The following is an 18,547-nucleotide window of genomic DNA, read 5'->3' on the forward strand; positions in this document are numbered from 1 at the left end:
CTCTGTATCTAACCCCGTGCTGTACCTGTCCTGGGAGTGTTTGATGGGGGGACAGTGTAGAGGGAGCTTTACTCTGTATCTAACCCCGTGCTGTACCTGTCCTGGGAGTGTTTGATGGGGACAGTGTAGAGGGAGATTTACTCTGTATCTAACCCCGTGCTGTACCTGTCCTGGGAGTGTTTGATGGGGGGACAGTGTAGAGGGAGCTTTACTCTGTATCTAACCCCGTGCTGTACCTGTCCTGGGAGTGTTTGATGGGGGGGACAGTGTAGAGGGAGCTTTACTCTGTATCTAACCCCGTGCTGTCCCTGTCCTGGGAGTGTTTGATGGGGACAGTGTAGAGGGAGCTTTACTCTGTATCTAACCCTGTGTTGTACCTGTCCTGGGAGTGTTTGATGGGGGGACAGTGTAGAGGGAGCTTTACTCTGTATCTAACCCCGTGCTGTACCTGTCCTGGGAGTGTTTGATGGGGGACAGTGTAGAGGGAGCTTTACTCTGTATCTAACCCTGTGTTGTACCTGTCCTGGGAGTGTTTGATGGGGGTACAGTGTAGAGGGAGCTTTACTCTGTATCTAACCCCGTGCTGTACCTGTCCTGGGAGTGTTTGATGGGGGGACAGTGTAGAGGGAGCTTTACTCCGTATCTAACCCCGTGCTGAGAGTGTATGAAGAGGGGGGGACAGTGCTGGCGCAGGTTAACTCTGTGATTAAGCTGTGGTGGGATCTCTCACCGTCACGGTTGCTGAGACTGCGTGTGATTGGTGTCGAGGATGAGAGGTGCTTGATGAGACAGGTGAAGGTGGATCCTTTCTCCCATTCTGTGGCGGACACCTTCAGGCTGCTGTTGGAGCTGTAGGTCTCGTACCCGATCTCCCTCGGTTCTCCGGACTCCCGTCTGAAACTCCTCTCTCTCCCGTTCACCAGCCAGTTGAATCGGATGTTCCTGGGGCGATAGCCAATAGCCTGGCAGGTTATGGTCGCTGTGCCTTTGCCGTCCATTTCCTCGAAGCTGGGAGGGAGGATGTTAACCTCAGGTGGAGTGGGATAGCGAGCTGCAGGGGTCAGGACAAACAGTTATTAACCACCACTCATTCATCTCCGCTCCCACAGTCTGAAAGACATGCTGGGGAGATCCATTGGCCGTGCTAAATTCTCCCTCAGTCAAAGCTTGACCTCTCGATTCATCAGACTATCAGACACAGGAGCAGAGTGAGGCCACTCGGCCCATCGAGTCTGTTCCCCCCATTCAATCACACCTGATAATTTTTCTCATCCCCCATTCTCCTGCCTTTTCCCCATAATCCCTGATCCCCTTATTAATCAGGAACCGATCTATCTCCGGTCCCCGGAAGGGTAGGGGGTTTTCGCTCAGTCTAGGGGCAGCATGGTTAGTACAGGCTTGGACGGGCCGAAGGGCCTGTTCCCGTGCTGTAATTCCCTTTGTTCCGGAGGACCTCACAGACGGCGAAAAACTACGGAGGAACTCCAAAGACTTCTGAATTCCACCAAGCCTGGTTGTATAATTTTTTTTAAAGTGAAGTTTAAAGTTGATTTATTAATGTCACAAGTGAGGCTTACATTAACACCGCAATGAAGTGACTGTGACTGTCCCCTCGTCGCCACACCCCTGTTTGGGTTACACTGAGAGAGAATTTCTTTGATAAATTCTGTTATTACTGTTCTGGGAAGGAATGTGCCTTGTATTCGTCAAATAGCATTTCAGCCAAACCGTGCTTTAGTTAACGTGTTACTTGTTTCGTTAAAGTTCCTGGTTATTTATAACAAAATATCTTGTTAATTATTCACTTAGACCAAGTATCAGGCCTTTATATTAATAAACCATGAGAGGGTGCAGAGGAGATTTACAAGGATGTTGCCTGGTTTGGGAGGCATGCCTTATGAGGATAGGTTGAGGGAGCTGGGACTCTTCTCCCTGGAGAGACGAAGGTTGAGAGGCGACCTGATAGAGGTTTATAAAATGTTGAGAGGAATAGATAGGGTGGATTCTCAGAGGCTATTTCCCAGGGCTGAAATGGTCACTACGAGAGGACACAGGTTTAAGGTGCTGGGGAGCAGGTACAGAGGAGATGTCAGGGGTAAGTTTTTCACTCAGAGGGTGGTGAGTGAGTGGAATCGGCTGCCATCAGTGGTGGTGGAGGCGAACTCGCTGGGGTCTTTTAAGAGACTTCTGGATGAGTACATGGGATTTAATAGGATTGAGGGTTATAGATAGGCCTGGTAGGTAGGGATAGGATCGGTGTAACTTGTGGGCTGAAGGGCCTGTTTGTGCTGTAGTTTTTCCATGTTCTATGATTCAGAATAGATGAACGCTTCCTGCAGGAGATTACGAAGGGAGGTGAAGGGGATAAAACTCTTTCTTGTAACCACACTCAGACACATGGTCAATGCCCACATCCCTCTCTCTCCCACTGGTAATCCAGGCACTCACCTCTGGTCCGGATCTCTTTCACGATTGGCTGTCTCAGTGCGGAGTGGGACACCACACATCTGTACGAATCCGCTCTGACCCAATCCTGCCCGCTGATCTCTAATCGGCTGACTGTGCTGTAACGGTCCTGGGGGTCTCTGGACACAGGCTGCTGGCTAATTCCCGAGGAAACCTCCGCTCCGTCCACGTACCAGGCAACTCCAACCCGGGGCGGGTAGAATCCAGTCAGCAGGCAGAGCAGATCGACCGAACCCTGGTGCGAGATCTCCCCCGGGGACGGGTACTGGAGATAGACCGAGGGAGGGGAGGATGGAGGCACTGTGGACAGAACGGAGCGAGAGAGAGAGAAGTCAAAACCGCGGGAGAACGCAAAATCCCTCCCGATGTCCAATCTCAGGCTGAACCCTAGCACCTAATTCAATGGGCCGAATGGCCAAAGGCATTTCCCCATCCCCCGTCCTGGGGTTTCACCTGGGGTTAAATATTGCTGATGTGGGTATGTCGGCGTTGGACTGGGGTAAACACAGTAAAAAGTCTGACAACACCAGGTTTTAGTCCAACCTATTTATTTGATAATAGACTCACCAGCTTTCGGGGTTAGCCCCTTCGTCAGGTGAATGGAGAGTTCTGGCCTCAGACAGAGCATATAAAGCACAGACAGTTTAGAGATTACTGATTAGAATGCGAATCCTTACACCTAACCTGCTGTTCAAGACCTGAAGTGGCTGACAATGTGAGTGGAAGGAGCACTGATCACAGTTTAAAGAGATGTGTATTGTCTCCAGACAGTACAGTAAGTGAGGTTTTGCAAACCCAGGCAAGTCACGGGGGTTACAGATAGTGCGACATGAACCCAAGATCCCTGTTGAGACCGTCCTCATGTGTACGGAACTTGGCTATCAGTCTCTGTTCAGCGACTCTGCGCTGTGGTGTGTCGTGAAGGCCGCCTTGGAGAATGCTTACCCGAAGGTCAGAGGCTGAATGCCCGTGACCACTGAAGTGTTCGCCAACAGGAAGGGAACAGTCTTGCCTGGTGATTGTTGAACAATGTTCATTCATCCGTTGTCGTAGTGTCTCCATGGTCTCCCCAATGTACCATGCTTCGGGACATCCTTTCCTGCAGCGTATCAGGTAGACAATGTTGGCCGAGTTGCAAGAGTATTTACCATGTACCTGGTGGATGGTATTCTCACGTGTGATGATGGTATCCATGTCGATGATCCGGCATGTCTTACAGAGGTTGCTATGACAGGGTTGTGTGGTATTGTGGTCACTGTTCTCCTGAAGGCTGGGTAGTTTGCTGCGGACAATGGTCTGTTTGAGGTTGTGTGGTTGTCTGAAAGCAAGAAGTGGGGGTGTGGGGATATCCCTGGCGAGATGTTCGTCTTCATCAAAGATATGTTGAAGACTCCGGAGAAGATGTCGTAGCTTCTTCGCTCCGGGGAAGTACTGGACGACGAAGGGTACTCTGTCCACTGTGTCCTGTGTTTGTCTTCTGAGGAGATCGGTGCGGTTTTTCGCTGTGGCGCATCGGAACTGCCGATCTATGAGTCGAGCACCATATCCTGTTCTTACGAGGGCATCTTTCAGGGTCTGGAGGTGTCTGTCACGATCCTCCTCATCTGAGCAAATCCTGTGTATACGGAGGGCTTGTCCATAGGGAATGGCTTCTTTAACATGTTTAGGGTGGAAACTGGAGAAGTGGAGCATTGTGAGATTGTCTGTGGGCTTGCGGTACAGTGAGGTGCTGAGGTGACCGTCCTTAATGGAGATGCGTGTGTCCAAGAATGCAACTGATTCTGGGGAATAGTCCATGGTGAGTCTGATGGTGGGGTGGAACTTGTTGATATCATCATATAGTTGTTTCAGTGATTGTTCACCATGAGGCCAAAGGAAGAAAATGTCATCGATGTATCTAGTGTACAGCATCGGTTGAAGATTCTGTGCAGTGAAGAAGTCTTGTTCGAACCTGTGCATGAAGATGTTGGCATATTGAGGTGCAAATTTGGTCCCCATGGCTGTTCCATGTGTCTGGATGAAAAACTGGTTGTTGAAGGTGAAGACATTGTGGTCCAGGATAAAGTGCATTCTAATCAGTAATCTGTAAACTGTCTGTACGTTATATGCTCTGTCTGAGGCCAGAACTCTCCATTCACCTGACGAAGAGGGTGTCCCTCGAAAGCTTGTGAGTATATTATCAAATAAATAGGTTGGATTAAAACCTGGTGTTGTCAGACTTTTTACTGTGTTAAATGTTGCTCCAGGATCACGGGATAGAATCCGTGGATCCCACAATCTCACAGCACAGAAAGCGGCCATTAGACTCCTGTCCTGGGCATGTTTGATGGGGGGGACAGTGTAGAGGGAGCTTTACTCTGTATCTAACCCCGTGCTGTACCTGTCCTGGGAGTGTTTGATGGGGGACAGTGTAGAGGGAGCTTTACTCTGTATCTAACCCCGTGCTGTACCCGTCCTGGGAGTGTTTGATCGGGGACAGTGTAGAGGGAGCTTTACTCTGTATCTAACCCCGTGCTGTACCTGTCCTGGGAGTGTTTGATGGGGGGACAGTGTAGAGGGAGCTTTACTCTGTATCTAACCCCGTGCTGTACCCGTCCTGGGAGTGTTTGATGGGGGACAGTGTAGAGGGAGCTTTACTCTGTATCTAACCCCGTGCTGTCCCTGTCCTGGGAGTGTTTGATGGGGGGACAGTGTAGAGGGAGATTTACTCTGTATTTAACCCCGTGCTGTACCTGTCCTGGGAGTGTTTGATGGGGACAGTGTAGAGGGAGCTTTACTCTGTACCTAACCCCGTGCTGTACCTGTCCTGGGAGTGTTTGATGGGGGGACAGTGTAGAGGGAGCTTTACTCTGTATTTAACCCCGTGCTGTACCTGTCCTGGGAGTGTTTGATGGGGACAGTGTAGAGGGAGCTTTACTCTGTATCTAACCCCGTGCTGTACCTGTCCTGGGAGTGTTTGATGGGGGGACAGTGTAGAGGGAGCTTTACTCTGTACCTAACCCCGTGCTGTACCTGTCCTCGGGGTGTTTGATGGAGGGACAGTGTAGAGGGAGCTTTACTCTGTATCTAACCCCGTGCTGTCCCTGTCCTGGGAGTGTTTGATGGGGACAGTGTAGAGGGAGCTTTACTCTGTATTTAACCCCGCGCTGTACCTGTCCTGGGAGTTTTGATGGGGACACTGTAGAGGGAGCTTTACTCTGTATCTAACCCCGTGCTGTCCCTGTCCTGAGAGTGTTTGATGGGGGACAGTGTAGAGGGAGCTTTACTCTGTATCTAACCCCGTGCTGTCCCTGTCCTGGGAGTGTTTGATGGGGGACAGTGTAGAGGGAGCTTTACTCTGTATCTAACCCCGTGCTGTCCCTGTCCTGGGAGTGTTTGATAGGGGGACAGTGTAGAGGGAGCTTTACTCTGTATCTAACCCCGTGCTGTCCCTGTCCTGGGAGTGTTTGATAGGGGGACAGTGTAGAGGGAGCTTTACTCTGTATCTAACCCCGTGCTGTCCCTGTCCTGGGAGTGTTTGATAGGGGGACAGTGTAGCGGCCTCTGTCTGAGGCCAGAACTCTCCATTCACCTGACGAAGGGGCAGTCCCCTCGAAAGCTTGTGAGTATTATCAAATAAATCGGTTGGACTAAAACCTGGTGTTGTCAGACTTTTTACAGTGTTTGATGGGGGACAGTGTAGAGGGAGCTTTACTCTGTATCTAACCCCGTGCTGTACCTGTCCTGGGAGTGTTTGATGGGGGGACAGTGTAGAGGGAGCTTTACTCTGTATCTAACCCCGTGTTGTACCTGTCCTGGGAGTGTTTGATGGGGGGGACAGTGTAGAGGGAGCTTTACTCTGTATCTAACCCCGTGCTGTACCTGTCCTGGGAGTGTTTGATGGGGGGACAGTGTAGAGGGAGCTTTACTCCGTATCTAACCCCGTGCTGGGAGTGTATGAAGGGGGGGGGACAGTGCTGGCGCAGGTTAACTCTGTGATTAAGCTGTGGTGGGATCTCTCACCGTCACGGTTGCTGAGACTGCGTGTGATTGGTGTCGAGGATGAGAGGTGCTTGATGAGACAGGTGAAGGTGGATCCTTTCTCCCATTCTGTGGCGGACACCTTCAGGCTGCTGTTGGAGCTGTAGGTCTCGTATCCGATCTCCCTCGGTTCTCCGGACTCCCGTCTGAAACTCGTCTCTCTCCCGTTCACCAGCCAGTTGAATCGGATGTTCCTGGGGCGATAGCCAATAGCCTGGCAGGTTATGGTCGCTGTGCCTTTGCCGTCCATTTCCTCATAGCTGGGAGGGAGGATGTTAACCTCAGGTGGAGTGGGATAGCGAGCTGCAGGGGTCAGGACAAACAGTTATTAACCACCACTCATTCATCTCCGCTCCCACAGTCTGAAAGACATGCTGGGGAGATCCATTGGCCGTGCTAAATTCTCCCTCAGTCAAAGCTTGACCTCTCGATTCATCAGACTATCAGACACAGGAGCAGAGTGAGGCCACTCGGCCCATCGAGTCTGTTCCCCCCATTCAATCACGGCTGATATTTTTCTCATCCCCCATTCTCCTGCCTTTTCCCCATAATCCCTGATCCCCTTATTAATCAGGAACCGATCTATCTCCGGTCCCCGGAAGGGTAGGGGGTTTTCGTTCAGTCTAGGGGCAGCATGGTTAGTACAGGCTTGGACGGGCCGAAGGGCCTGTTCCCGTGCTGTAATTCCCTTTGTTCCGGAGGACCTCACAGACGGCAAAAAACTACGGAGGAACTCCAAAGACTTCTGAATTCCACCAAGCCTGGTTGTATAATTTTTTTTAAAGTGAAGTTTAAAGTTGATTTATTAATGTCACAAGTGAGGCTTACATTAACACCGCAATGAAGTGACTGTGACTGTCCCCTCGTCGCCACACCCCTGTTTGGGTTACACTGAGAGAGAATTTCTTTGATAAATTCTGTTATTACTGTTCTGGGAAGGAATGTGCCTTGTATTCGTCAAATAGCATTTCAGCCAAACCGTGCTTTAGTTACATAAGAACATAAGAAATAGGAGCAGGAGTAGGCCATCTAACCCTTCGAGCCTGCCCCGCCATTCAATAAGATCATGGCTGATCTGTCGTGTCTCAGTTCCACTTTCCCGCCCTCTCCCCATAACCCTTAATCCCCTCTCTTATCAAAAACCCATCAACCCGCGTCTTAAATATATTTAGCGAGGCAGCCTCCACCACTTCAACGGGCAGAGAATTCCAGAGATTCACCACCCTTTGAGTGAAGAAGTTCCTCCTCAACTCCGTTCTAAACCGCCTCCCCTTTATCTTGAGGCTGTGCCCCCTAGTCCTACTGTCCTTTCTGAGCGGGAAGAGTCTCTCCACCTCTATCCTATCCATCCCATTCATCATCTTATACGTCTCAATGAGATCTCCCCTCATTCTTCTAAACTCCAACGAGTACAAGCCTAGTTTATTCAGCCTCTCCTCATAGCTCAATCCCCTCAACTCCGGTATCAGCCTAGTAAACCTCCTCTGCACTCCCTCCAGGGCCAAAATATCCTTGCGTAAGTACGGCGCCCAAAACTGCACACAGTACTCCAGCTGCGGCCTCACCAATGCCCTATACAGCCGCAGCAAGACCTCCCTACTTTTATATTCAATCCCCCTCGCTATGAAGGCCAGCATCCCATTCGCCTTCCTGACCACCTGCTGCACCTGCAGGCTGGGTTTTTGCGACTCATGCACAAGGACCCCGAGGTCCCTCTGCACCGTCGCACGCTGCAGTTTTCGCCACGTAAGTAATAATCCTTCCTACCATTCTTCCTACCAAAGTGGACCACCTCACACTTGCCAACATTAAATTCCATTTGCCATTTCCTGGCCCATTCGCCCAGCCTATCTAGATCCTTCTACAGACTCTCCACACCCTCCACACAATTTGCCTTTCCCCCAATCTTGGTGTCATCAGCAAATTTCGACATCCTGCACTCAGTTCCCTCCTCCAGATCATCTATATAAATGGTAAATAGCTGAGGCCCCAGCACCGACCCCTGGGGCACCCCACTAGTCACCAACCGCCAATCCGAATAACGTGTTACTTGTTTCGTTAAAGTTCCTGGTTATTTATAATAAAATATCTTGTTAATTATTCACTTAGACCAAGTATCAGGCCTTTATATTAATAAACCATGAGAGGGTGCAGAGGAGATTTACAAGGATGTTGCCCTGGTTTGGGAGGCATGCCTTATGAAGATAGGTTGAGGGAGCTGGGACTCTTCTCCCTGGAGAGACGAAGGTTGAGAGGCGACCTGATAGAGGTTTATAAAATGTTGAGAGGAATAGATAGGGTGGATTCTCAGAGGCTATTTCCCAGGGCTGAAATGGTCACTACGAGAGGACACAGGTTTAAGGTGCTGGGGAGCAGGTACAGAGGAGATGTCAGGGGTAAGTTTTTCACTCAGAGGGTGGTGAGTGAGTGGAATCGGCTGCCGTCGGTGGTGGTGGAGGCGAACTCGCTGGGGTCTTTTAAGAGACTTCTGGATGAGTACATGGGATTTAATAGGATTGAGGGTTATAGATAGGCCTGGTAGGTAGGGATAGGATCGGTGTAACTTGTGGGCTGAAGGGCCTGTTTGTGCTGTAGTTTTTCCATGTTCTATGATTCAGAATAGATGAACGCTTCCTGCAGGAGATTACGAAGGGAGGTGAAGGGGATAAAACTCTTTCTTGTAACCACACTCAGACACATGGTCAATGCCCACATCCCTCTCTCTCCCACTGGTAATCCAGGCACTCACCTCTGGTCCGGATCTCTTTCACGATTGGCTGTCTCAGTGCGGAGTGGGACACCACACATCTGTACGAATCCGCTCTGACCCAATCCTGCCCGCTGATCTCTAATCGGCTGACTGTGCTGTAACGGTCCTGGGGGTCTCTGGAAACAGGCTGCTGGCTAATTCCCGAGGAAACCTCCGCTCCGTCCACGTACCAGGCAACTCCAACCCGGGGCGGGTAGAATCCAGTCAGCAGGCAGAGCAGATCGACCGAACCCTGGTGCGAGATCTCCCCCGGGGACGGGTACTGGAGATAGACCGAGGGAGGGGAGGATGGAGGCACTGTGGACAGAACGGAGCGAGAGAGAGAGAAGTCAAAACCGCGGGACCCAGACCCTGAAGTGACCACATTCTGACCCTGAATACAAGGTGGAAAAGTGTGAGGTTATTCCCTTTGGAAGGAGGAATGGAGACAGAGACTATTCTCTAAATGGGAAAATGCTTCAGAAATCAGAAAGGGACTTGGGAATCCTTGTTCAAGATTGGCCATGCTAAATTCTCCCTTAGTGTCCAAAGATGTGTAGGTTCGGGGGATTGGCCGTGCTAACTTGTCCCTTAGTGTCCCAAAGATGTGTAGGTTAGGGTGGATTGGCCGTGCTAAATTGTCCCTTAGTGTCCCAAAGATGTGTAGGTTAGGGTGGATTGGCCGTGCTAAATTGTCCCTTAGTGTCCCAAAGATGTGTAGGTTAGGGTGGATTGGCCGTGCTAAATTGTCCCTTAGTGTCCCAAAGATGTGTAGGTTAGGGTGGATTGGCCATGCTAACTTGTCCCTTAGTGTCCAAAGATGTGTAGGTTTGGGGGATTGGCCATGCTAAATTGCCCCTTAGTGTCCAAAGATGTGTAGGTTAGGGTGGATTGGCCGTGCTAAATTGTCCCTTAGTGTCCCAAAGATGTGTAGGTTAGGGTGGATTGGCCATGCTAACTTGTCCCTTAGTGTCCAAAGATGTGTGGGTTAGGGTGGATTGGCCGTGCTAAATTGTCCCTTAGTGTCCAAAGATGTGTAGGTTAGGGTGGATTGGCCGTGCTAAATTGCCCCTTAGTGTCCAAAGATGTGTAGGTTAGGGTGGATTGGCCATGCTAAATTGTCCCTTAGTGTCCCAAAGATGTGTAGGTTAGGGTGGATTGGCCGTGCTAAATTGCCCCTTAGTGTCCAAAGATGAAGTTAGGTGGATTATATGGAGTTTAATGTGGGTAAGTGTGCATTTTGGTCGGAAAAAGTGGGACCTTGACTTATTACCTAAATGGGAAGAGACTTCAGGATGCCCTGGTGCAGAGGGATCTGGTTGTCTTGGTCCATCAGTGACAGAAAAGTAGCACTCAGGTACAGCAAATAATAAAGGAAGCAACTGGAATGTTGGCATTTATAGGGAAAGGAATCGAATATAAAGGTGAGGAAGTATTGTTACAAATATACAAGGCAATACTGAAGACTCACCTGGAGTATTGTGTAGAGTTTTGGACCCTGTATCTGAAGAAAGAAGGAATGGCCTTGGAGGCAGTTCACAGGAGGTTTACTGGATTGTAGTGAAAACAGTTCAGAAAGCCCCACCAACGCCTCTACTTTCTCAGAAGACTGAGGAAATTTGGCATGTCCGCTACGGACTCTCACCAACTTTTACAGATGCCCCATAGAAAGCATTCTTTCTGGTTGGATCACAGCTCGGTCTGGGATCCTGCTCTGCCCAAGACCGCAAGGAACTACAAAAGGGTGGTGAATGTAGCCCCCAATCCATCACACAAACCAGCCTCCCATCCATTGACTCTGTCTACACTTCCCGCTGCCTCGGGGAAAAGCAGCCGGGATAATTAAGGACCCCCCCCCCCACACACACCCCGGACATTCTCTCTTCCACCTTCTTCCGTCGGGAAAAAGATACAAAAGTCTGAGGTCCCGTACCGACCGACTCAAGAACAGCTTCTTCCCTGCTGCTGTCAGACTTTTGAATGGACCTACCTCGCATTAAGCTGATCTTTCTCTACACCCTCGCTGTGACTGTAACACTACATTCTGCACCCTCTCCTTTCCTTCTCTATGAACGGTATACTTTGTCTGTATAGTGCAGAAGGAACAATCCTTTTCACTGTATCCCAATACACGGGACAATAATAAATCAAATCCAACCAAATCCCTAGATTGATTCCGGGGATGAGGGGCTTGTTGTACGAGGAGAGATTGAACAGTTTAGGCCCATACTCTCTGGAATTGAAAAGAACAAGGAGAAAGCGGATTGAGGTTATACAAGATGATCAAAGAACAAAGAAAATTCCAGCACAGGAACAGGCCCTTCGGCCCCTCCAATCCTGCACTGACCATGCTGCCCCCCCGACTGAACTAAACCCCCCTACCCTTCCGGGGACCGTATCCCTCTATTCCCATCCTATTCATGGATTTGTCCGGACGCCCCTTAAAACTCACTATCGTATCCGCTTCCACTCCCTCCCCCCGGCAGCGAGTTCCAGGCACCCACCCCCCTCTGTGTAAAAAATCTGCCTCGTACATCTCCTTTAAACCTTGCCCCTCGCACCTTAAACCTGTGTCCCCCCCCCAGTAATTGACTCTTCCACCCTGGGGGGAAAAAGCTTCTGACTATCCACTCTGTCCCTCATCATCTTGTAGACTTCTATCAGGTCTCCCCTCAACCTCCAGTGAGAACAAACCAAGTTTCTCCAACCTCTCCTCATAGCTAATGCCCCTCCATACCAGGGGCAACATCCTGGTAAATCTTTTCTGTCCCCTCTCCAAAGCCTCCACATCCTTCTGGTAGTGTGGGTGACCCAGAATTGAACTCTATATTCCAAGTGCGGCCTCACTAAGGTTCTATAAAGCTGCAACATGACTTGCCAATTTTTAAACTCAGTGCCCCCGGCCGATGAAGGCAAGCATGCCGTGTGCCTTCTTGACTACCTTCCCCACCTGCATTGCCACTTTCAGTGACCTGTGTACCTGTACGCCCAGATCCCTCTGCCTATCAATACTCTGTGTACCTGTACACCCAGATCCCTCTGCCTATCAATACTCTGTGTACCTGTACACCCAGATCCCTCTGCCTATCAATACTCTGTGTACCTGTACACCCAGATCCCTCTGCCTATCAATACTCTGTGTACCTGTACGCCCAGATCCCTCTGCCTATCAATACTCTGTGTACCTGTACGCCCAGATCCCTCTGCCTATCAATACTCTGTGTACCTGTACACCCAGATCCCTCTGCCTATCAATACTCTGTGTACCTGTACACCCAGATCCCTCTGCCTATCAATACTCTGTGTACCTGTACACCCAGATCCCTCTGCCTATCAATACTCTGTGTACCTGTACGCCCAGATCCCTCTGCCTAGGCAAAATGCCCTGGTTCAATCGACCAAAATGCATCACCTCGCATTTATCTAAATTAAACTCCATCTGCCATTGGTCAGCCCACTGGCCCAATTGATCAAGATCCTGTTACAATTGGAGATAACTTTCTTCACTGTCCACTGTGCCACCAATCTTGGTGTCATCTGTAAACTTACTAACCACGTCCCCTATATTCTCATCCAAATCATTAATAGAAATGATAAAGTGTCCCAAAGATGTGTAGGTTAGGGTGGATTGGCCGTGCTAAATTGTCCCTTAGTGTCCCAAAGATGTGCAGGTTAGGGTGGATTGGCCATGCTAAATTGTCCCTTAGTGTCCCAAAGATGTGCAGGTTAGGGTGGATTGGCCGTGCTAAATTGTCCCTTAGTGTCCAAAGATGTGTAGGTTAGGGTGGATTGGCCGTGCTAAATTGTCCCTTAGTGTCCGGGATGTGTAGGTTGGGGGGATTGGCCGTGCTAAATTGTCCCTTAGTGTCCAAAGATGTGTAGGTTAGGGTGGATTGGCCATGCTAAATTGTCCCTTAGTGTCCAAAGATGTGTAGGTTAGGGTGGATTGGCCGTGCTAAATTGCCCCTTAGTGTCCAAAGATGTGTAGGTTAGGGTGGATTGGCCGTGCTAAATTGCCCCTTAGTGTCCAAAGATGAAGTTAGGTGGATTATATGGAGTTTAATGTGGGTAAGTGTGCATTTTGGTCGGAAAAAGTGGGACCTTGACTTATTACCTAAATGGGAAGAGACTTCAGGATGCCCTGGTGCAGAGGGATCTGGTTGTCTTGGTCCATCAGTGACAGAAAAGTAGCACTCAGGTACAGCAAATAATAAAGGAAGCAACTGGAATGTTGGCATTTATAGGGAAAGGAATCGAATATAAAGGTGAGGAAGTATTGTTACAAATATACAAGGCAATACTGAAGACTCACCTGGAGTATTGTGTAGAGTTTTGGACCCTGTATCTGAAGAAAGAAGGAATGGCCTTGGAGGCAGTTCACAGGAGGTTTACTGGATTGTAGTGAAAACAGTTCAGAAAGCCCCACCAACGCCTCTACTTTCTCAGAAGACTGAGGAAATTTGGCATGTCCGCTACGGACTCTCACCAACTTTTACAGATGCCCCATAGAAAGCATTCTTTCTGGTTGGATCACAGCTCGGTCTGGGATCCTGCTCTGCCCAAGACCGCAAGGAACTACAAAAGGGTGGTGAATGTAGCCCCAATCCATCACACAAACCAGCCTCCCATCCATTGACTCTGTCTACACTTCCCGCTGCCTCGGGGAAAAGCAGCCGGGATAATTAAGGACCCCCCCCCCCACACACACCCCGGACATTCTCTCTTCCACCTTCTTCCATCGGGAAAAAGATACAAAAGTCTGAGGTCCCGTACCGACCGACTCAAGAACAGCTTCTTCCCTGCTGCTGTCAGACTTTTGAATGGACCTACCTCGCATTAAGCTGATCTTTCTCTACACCCTCGCTGTGACTGTAACACTACATTCTGCACCCTCTCCTTTCCTTCTCTATGAACGGTATACTTTGTCTGTATAGTGCAGAAGGAACAATCCTTTTCACTGTATCCCAATACACGGGACAATAATAAATCAAATCCAACCAAATCCCTAGATTGATTCCGGGGATGAGGGGCTTGTTGTACGAGGAGAGATTGAACAGTTTAGGCCCATACTCTCTGGAATTGAAAAGAACAAGGAGAAAGCGGATTGAGGTTATACAAGATGATCAAAGAACAAAGAAAATTCCAGCACAGGAACAGGCCCTTCGGCCCCTCCAATCCTGCACTGACCATGCTGCCCCCCCGACTGAACTAAACCCCCCTACCCTTCCGGGGACCGTATCCCTCTATTCCCATCCTATTCATGGATTTGTCCGGACGCCCCTTAAAACTCACTATCGTATCCGCTTCCACTCCCTCCCCCCGGCAGCGAGTTCCAGGCACCCACCCCCCTCTGTGTAAAAAATCTGCCTCGTACATCTCCTTTAAACCTTGCCCCTCGCACCTTAAACCTGTGTCCCCCCCCCAGTAATTGACTCTTCCACCCTGGGGGGAAAAAGCTTCTGACTATCCACTCTGTCCCTCATCATCTTGTAGACTTCTATCAGGTCTCCCCTCAACCTCCAGTGAGAACAAACCAAGTTTCTCCAACCTCTCCTCATAGCTAATGCCCCTCCATACCAGGGGCAACATCCTGGTAAATCTTTTCTGTCCCCTCTCCAAAGCCTCCACATCCTTCTGGTAGTGTGGGTGACCCAGAATTGAACACTATATTCCAAGTGCGGCCTCACTAAGGTTCTATAAAGCTGCAACATGACTTGCCAATTTTTAAACTCAGTGCCCCCGGCCGATGAAGGCAAGCATGCCGTGTGCCTTCTTGACTACCTTCCCCACCTGCATTGCCACTTTCAGTGACCTGTGTACCTGTACGCCCAGATCCCTCTGCCTATCAATACTCTGTGTACCTGTACACCCAGATCCCTCTGCCTATCAATACTCTGTGTACCTGTACACCCAGATCCCTCTGCCTATCAATACTCTGTGTACCTGTACACCCAGATCCCTCTGCCTATCAATACTCTGTGTACCTGTACACCCAGATCCCTCTGCCTATCAATACTCTGTGTACCTGTACGCCCAGATCCCTCTGCCTATCAATACTCTGTGTACCTGTACACCCAGATCCCTCTGCCTATCAATACTCTGTGTACCTGTACACCCAGATCCCTCTGCCTATCAATACTCTGTGTACCTGTACACCCAGATCCCTCTGCCTATCAATACTCTGTGTACCTGTACGCCCAGATCCCTCTGCCTAGGCAAAATGCCCTGGTTCAATCGACCAAAATGCATCACCTCGCATTTATCTAAATTAAACTCCATCTGCCATTGGTCAGCCCACTGGCCCAATTGATCAAGATCCTGTTACAATTGGAGATAACTTTCTTCACTGTCCACTGTGCCACCAATCTTGGTGTCATCTGTAAACTTACTAACCACGTCCCCTATATTCTCATCCAAATCATTAATAGAAATGATAAAGTGTCCCAAAGATGTGTAGGTTAGGGTGGATTGGCCGTGCTAAATTGTCCCTTAGTGTCCCAAAGATGTGCAGGTTAGGGTGGATTGGCCATGCTAAATTGTCCCTTAGTGTCCCAAAGATGTGCAGGTTAGGGTGGATTGGCCGTGCTAAATTGTCCCTTAGTGTCCAAAGATGTGTAGGTTAGGGTGGATTGGCCGTGCTAAATTGTCCCTTAGTGTCCGGGATGTGTAGGTTGGGGGGATTGGCCGTGCTAAATTGTCCCTTAGTGTCCAAAGATGTGTAGGTTAGGGTGGATTGGCCATGCTAAATTGTCCCTTAGTGTCCAAAGATGTGTAGGTTAGGGTGGATTGGCCGTGCTAAATTGTCCCTTAGTGTCCAAAGATGTGTAGGTTAGGGTGGATTGGCCGTGCTAAATTGTCCCTTAGTGTCCAAAGATGTGTAGGTTAGGGTGGATTGGCCGTGCTAAATTGTCCCTTAGTGTCCAAAGATGTGTAGGTTAGGGTGGATTGGCCGTGCTAAATTGTCCCTTAGTGTCCAAAGATGTGTAGGTTAGGGTGGATTGGCCGTGCTAAATTGTCCCTTAGTGTCCGGGATGTGTAGGTTAGGGTGGATTGGCCATGGTAAATTGCCCCTTAGTGTCCGGGATGTGTAGGTTAGTGTGGATTGGCCATGCTAAATTGTCCCTTAGTGTCCGGGATGTGTAGGTTAGGGTGGATTGGCCATGGTAAATTGCCCCTTAGTGTCCGGGATGTGTAGGTTAGGGGGGATTGGCCATGGTAAATTGCCCCTTGGTGTCAGGGGGATTAGCTGGGGTAAATATATGGGGCTAAGATGAATGGGGCTAAGGTTGGGATTGAGGTTGGTGCAGCCTTGATGGGCTGAATGGTCTCCTTCTGCATATGAACATAAGAAATAGGAGCAGGAGTCGGCCATCTAGCCCTTCGAGCCTGCCCCGCCATTCAATAAGATCATGGCTGATCTGTCGTGTCTCAGTTCCACTTTCCCGCCCTCTCCCCATAACCCTTAATCCCCTCTCTTATCAAAAACCCATCAACCCGCGTCTTAAATATATTTAGCGAGGCAGCCTCCACCACTTCAACGGGCAGAGAATTCCAGAGATTCACCACCCTTTGAGTGAAGAAGTTCCTCCTCAACTCCGTTCTAAACCGCCCCCCCCCTTTATCTTGAGGCTGTGCCCCCTAGTCCTACTGTCCTTTCTGAGCGGGAAGAGTCTCTCCACCTCTATCCTATCCATCCCATTCATCATCATATACGTCTCAATGAGATCTCCCCTCATTCTTCTAAACTCTAACGAGTACAAGCCTAGTTTATTCAGCCTCTCCTCATAGCTCAACCCCCTCAACTCCGGTATCAGCCTAGTAAACCTCCTCTGCACTCCCTCCAAGGCCAAAATATCTTTGCGCAGGTGCGGCGCCCAAAACTGCACACAGTACTCCAGCTGCAGTGTCAGGTGTTCTCGGACCTCAGTGTCCGAGCTGACTACCTGCAGTGAGGACCCTGCCTTACCGGGTTGGACGTTGAGTGTAGTTCCACAGCCACAGAAATCCGTCCTGTTGTCCTGCCCAGCTTGGTCAGTCAGTTGACAGAAGTACCTCGTGGAATCCTGCTTGGTGGCGTTGGCAATTTTCAGGCTCATGAACTTACGGGCAAAGTTCTTGACTGCCACATAGCGGTGGGCATCTGGGGTGACATAGACGGGGACCCGCGACTGTGGTTCCCAATGGAGAAGCTGCTTGATTACCCCAGTACCCGGAGCGACGTAACCCCAGATCAGGTAGCGGTCATCTGTCCTGCGAGAGTATCTACATTCCATGGTCACCGCCTCACCCTCCATCACATCCATCATCGTGGAGGAAAATCGAAAGTTCCCACCGGCCAATACCAGGCCTGGAATTAGAGAGAATAATGGAGAAAGAGAGACAGAGAGAGAGAAAGACAGAGACAGAGAGAGAGAGAGAGAGAGAGACAGAGAGAGACAGAGAGAGAGACAGAGAGAGAGAGAGACAGGAGAGAGACAGAGAGAGAGAGCAGAGAGAGAGAGACAGAGAGAGAGAGAGAGACAGAGAGAGACAGAGAGAGAGAGAGAGAGACAGACAGAGAGAGAGAGACAGAGAGAGAGAGAGAGAGAGAGACAGAGAGAGAGAGAAGACAGAGAGAGAGAGAGAGACAGAGAGAGAGAGAGACAGAGAGAGAGAGAAAGACAGAGAGAGAGAGAGAGACAGAGAGAGAGAGAGACAGAGAGAGAGAGAGAGAGATAGAGAGAGAGAGAGACAGAGAGAGAGAGAGAGAGAGACAGAGAGAGAGAGAGAGACAGAGACAGAGAGAGAGAGAGAGAGAGAGGACAGAGAGAGAGAGAGAGAGACAGAGAGAGAGAGAGGAGAGAAAGAAAAAGAGAGTGAGAGAGAGCAAAAGAGAGAAAGCATGAATCCTTAACACAGAGTCATAAAAGATTACAGCATGGAAACAGGCCCTTCAGCCCAACCTGTCCATGCTATCCCTTTTTTAAAACCCCTAAGCTAATCCCAATTGCCCACATTTGCCCCATATCCCTCTATACCCATCGTACCCATGTAACTGTCTAAATGCTTTTTAAAAGAGACAGTCAGCACAGTTTTGTGAGTGGAAAATCATGTCTCACAAATTTGATTGAGTTTTTTGAAGGTAGATGAGGGCAGTGCAGTTGATGTTGTCTCCATGGACTTTAGCAAGGCCTTTGACAAGGTACCACATGGCAGGTTGTTGGATAAGGTTAAATCTCACAGGATCCAGGGTGAGGTTGCTGAATGGAGACAAAATTGGCTTCTTGACAGAAGCCAGAGGGTGGTTGTAGAGGGTTGTTTTTCAAACTGGAG

At 49.6% G+C, this 18,547-nt stretch overlaps 1 protein-coding gene across 1 annotated transcript in view; it reads right to left on the minus strand.

Annotated features, from left to right (window-relative positions):
* LOC145340501 (immunoglobulin epsilon heavy chain-like) overlaps positions 1-17,554 on the minus strand; it is a 29,407-nt gene extending 11,853 nt beyond the window's left edge. Inside the window, exons 1-5 of the mRNA XM_080184970.1 lie at positions 17,202-17,554; positions 9,236-9,553; positions 6,469-6,789; positions 2,449-2,766; positions 731-1,051 (exon numbers count right to left, since the gene is read on the minus strand). Coding sequence (XP_080041096.1) covers positions 731-1,051; positions 2,449-2,766; positions 6,469-6,789; positions 9,236-9,553; positions 17,202-17,541 — 1,618 coding nt within the window. The 5' untranslated portion in view covers positions 17,542-17,554. The remainder of the gene's footprint in view (positions 1-730; positions 1,052-2,448; positions 2,767-6,468; positions 6,790-9,235; positions 9,554-17,201) is intronic.
* Between the last annotated feature and the right edge of the window lie 993 nt (positions 17,555-18,547).

The sequence above is a fragment of the Carcharhinus amblyrhynchos genome, unplaced genomic scaffold, assembly GCF_965287045.1.
Source record: "Carcharhinus amblyrhynchos unplaced genomic scaffold, sCarAmb.v2.hapA chromosome_1077, whole genome shotgun sequence".
Classification (NCBI taxonomy): Eukaryota; Metazoa; Chordata; class Chondrichthyes; order Carcharhiniformes; family Carcharhinidae; genus Carcharhinus; species Carcharhinus amblyrhynchos.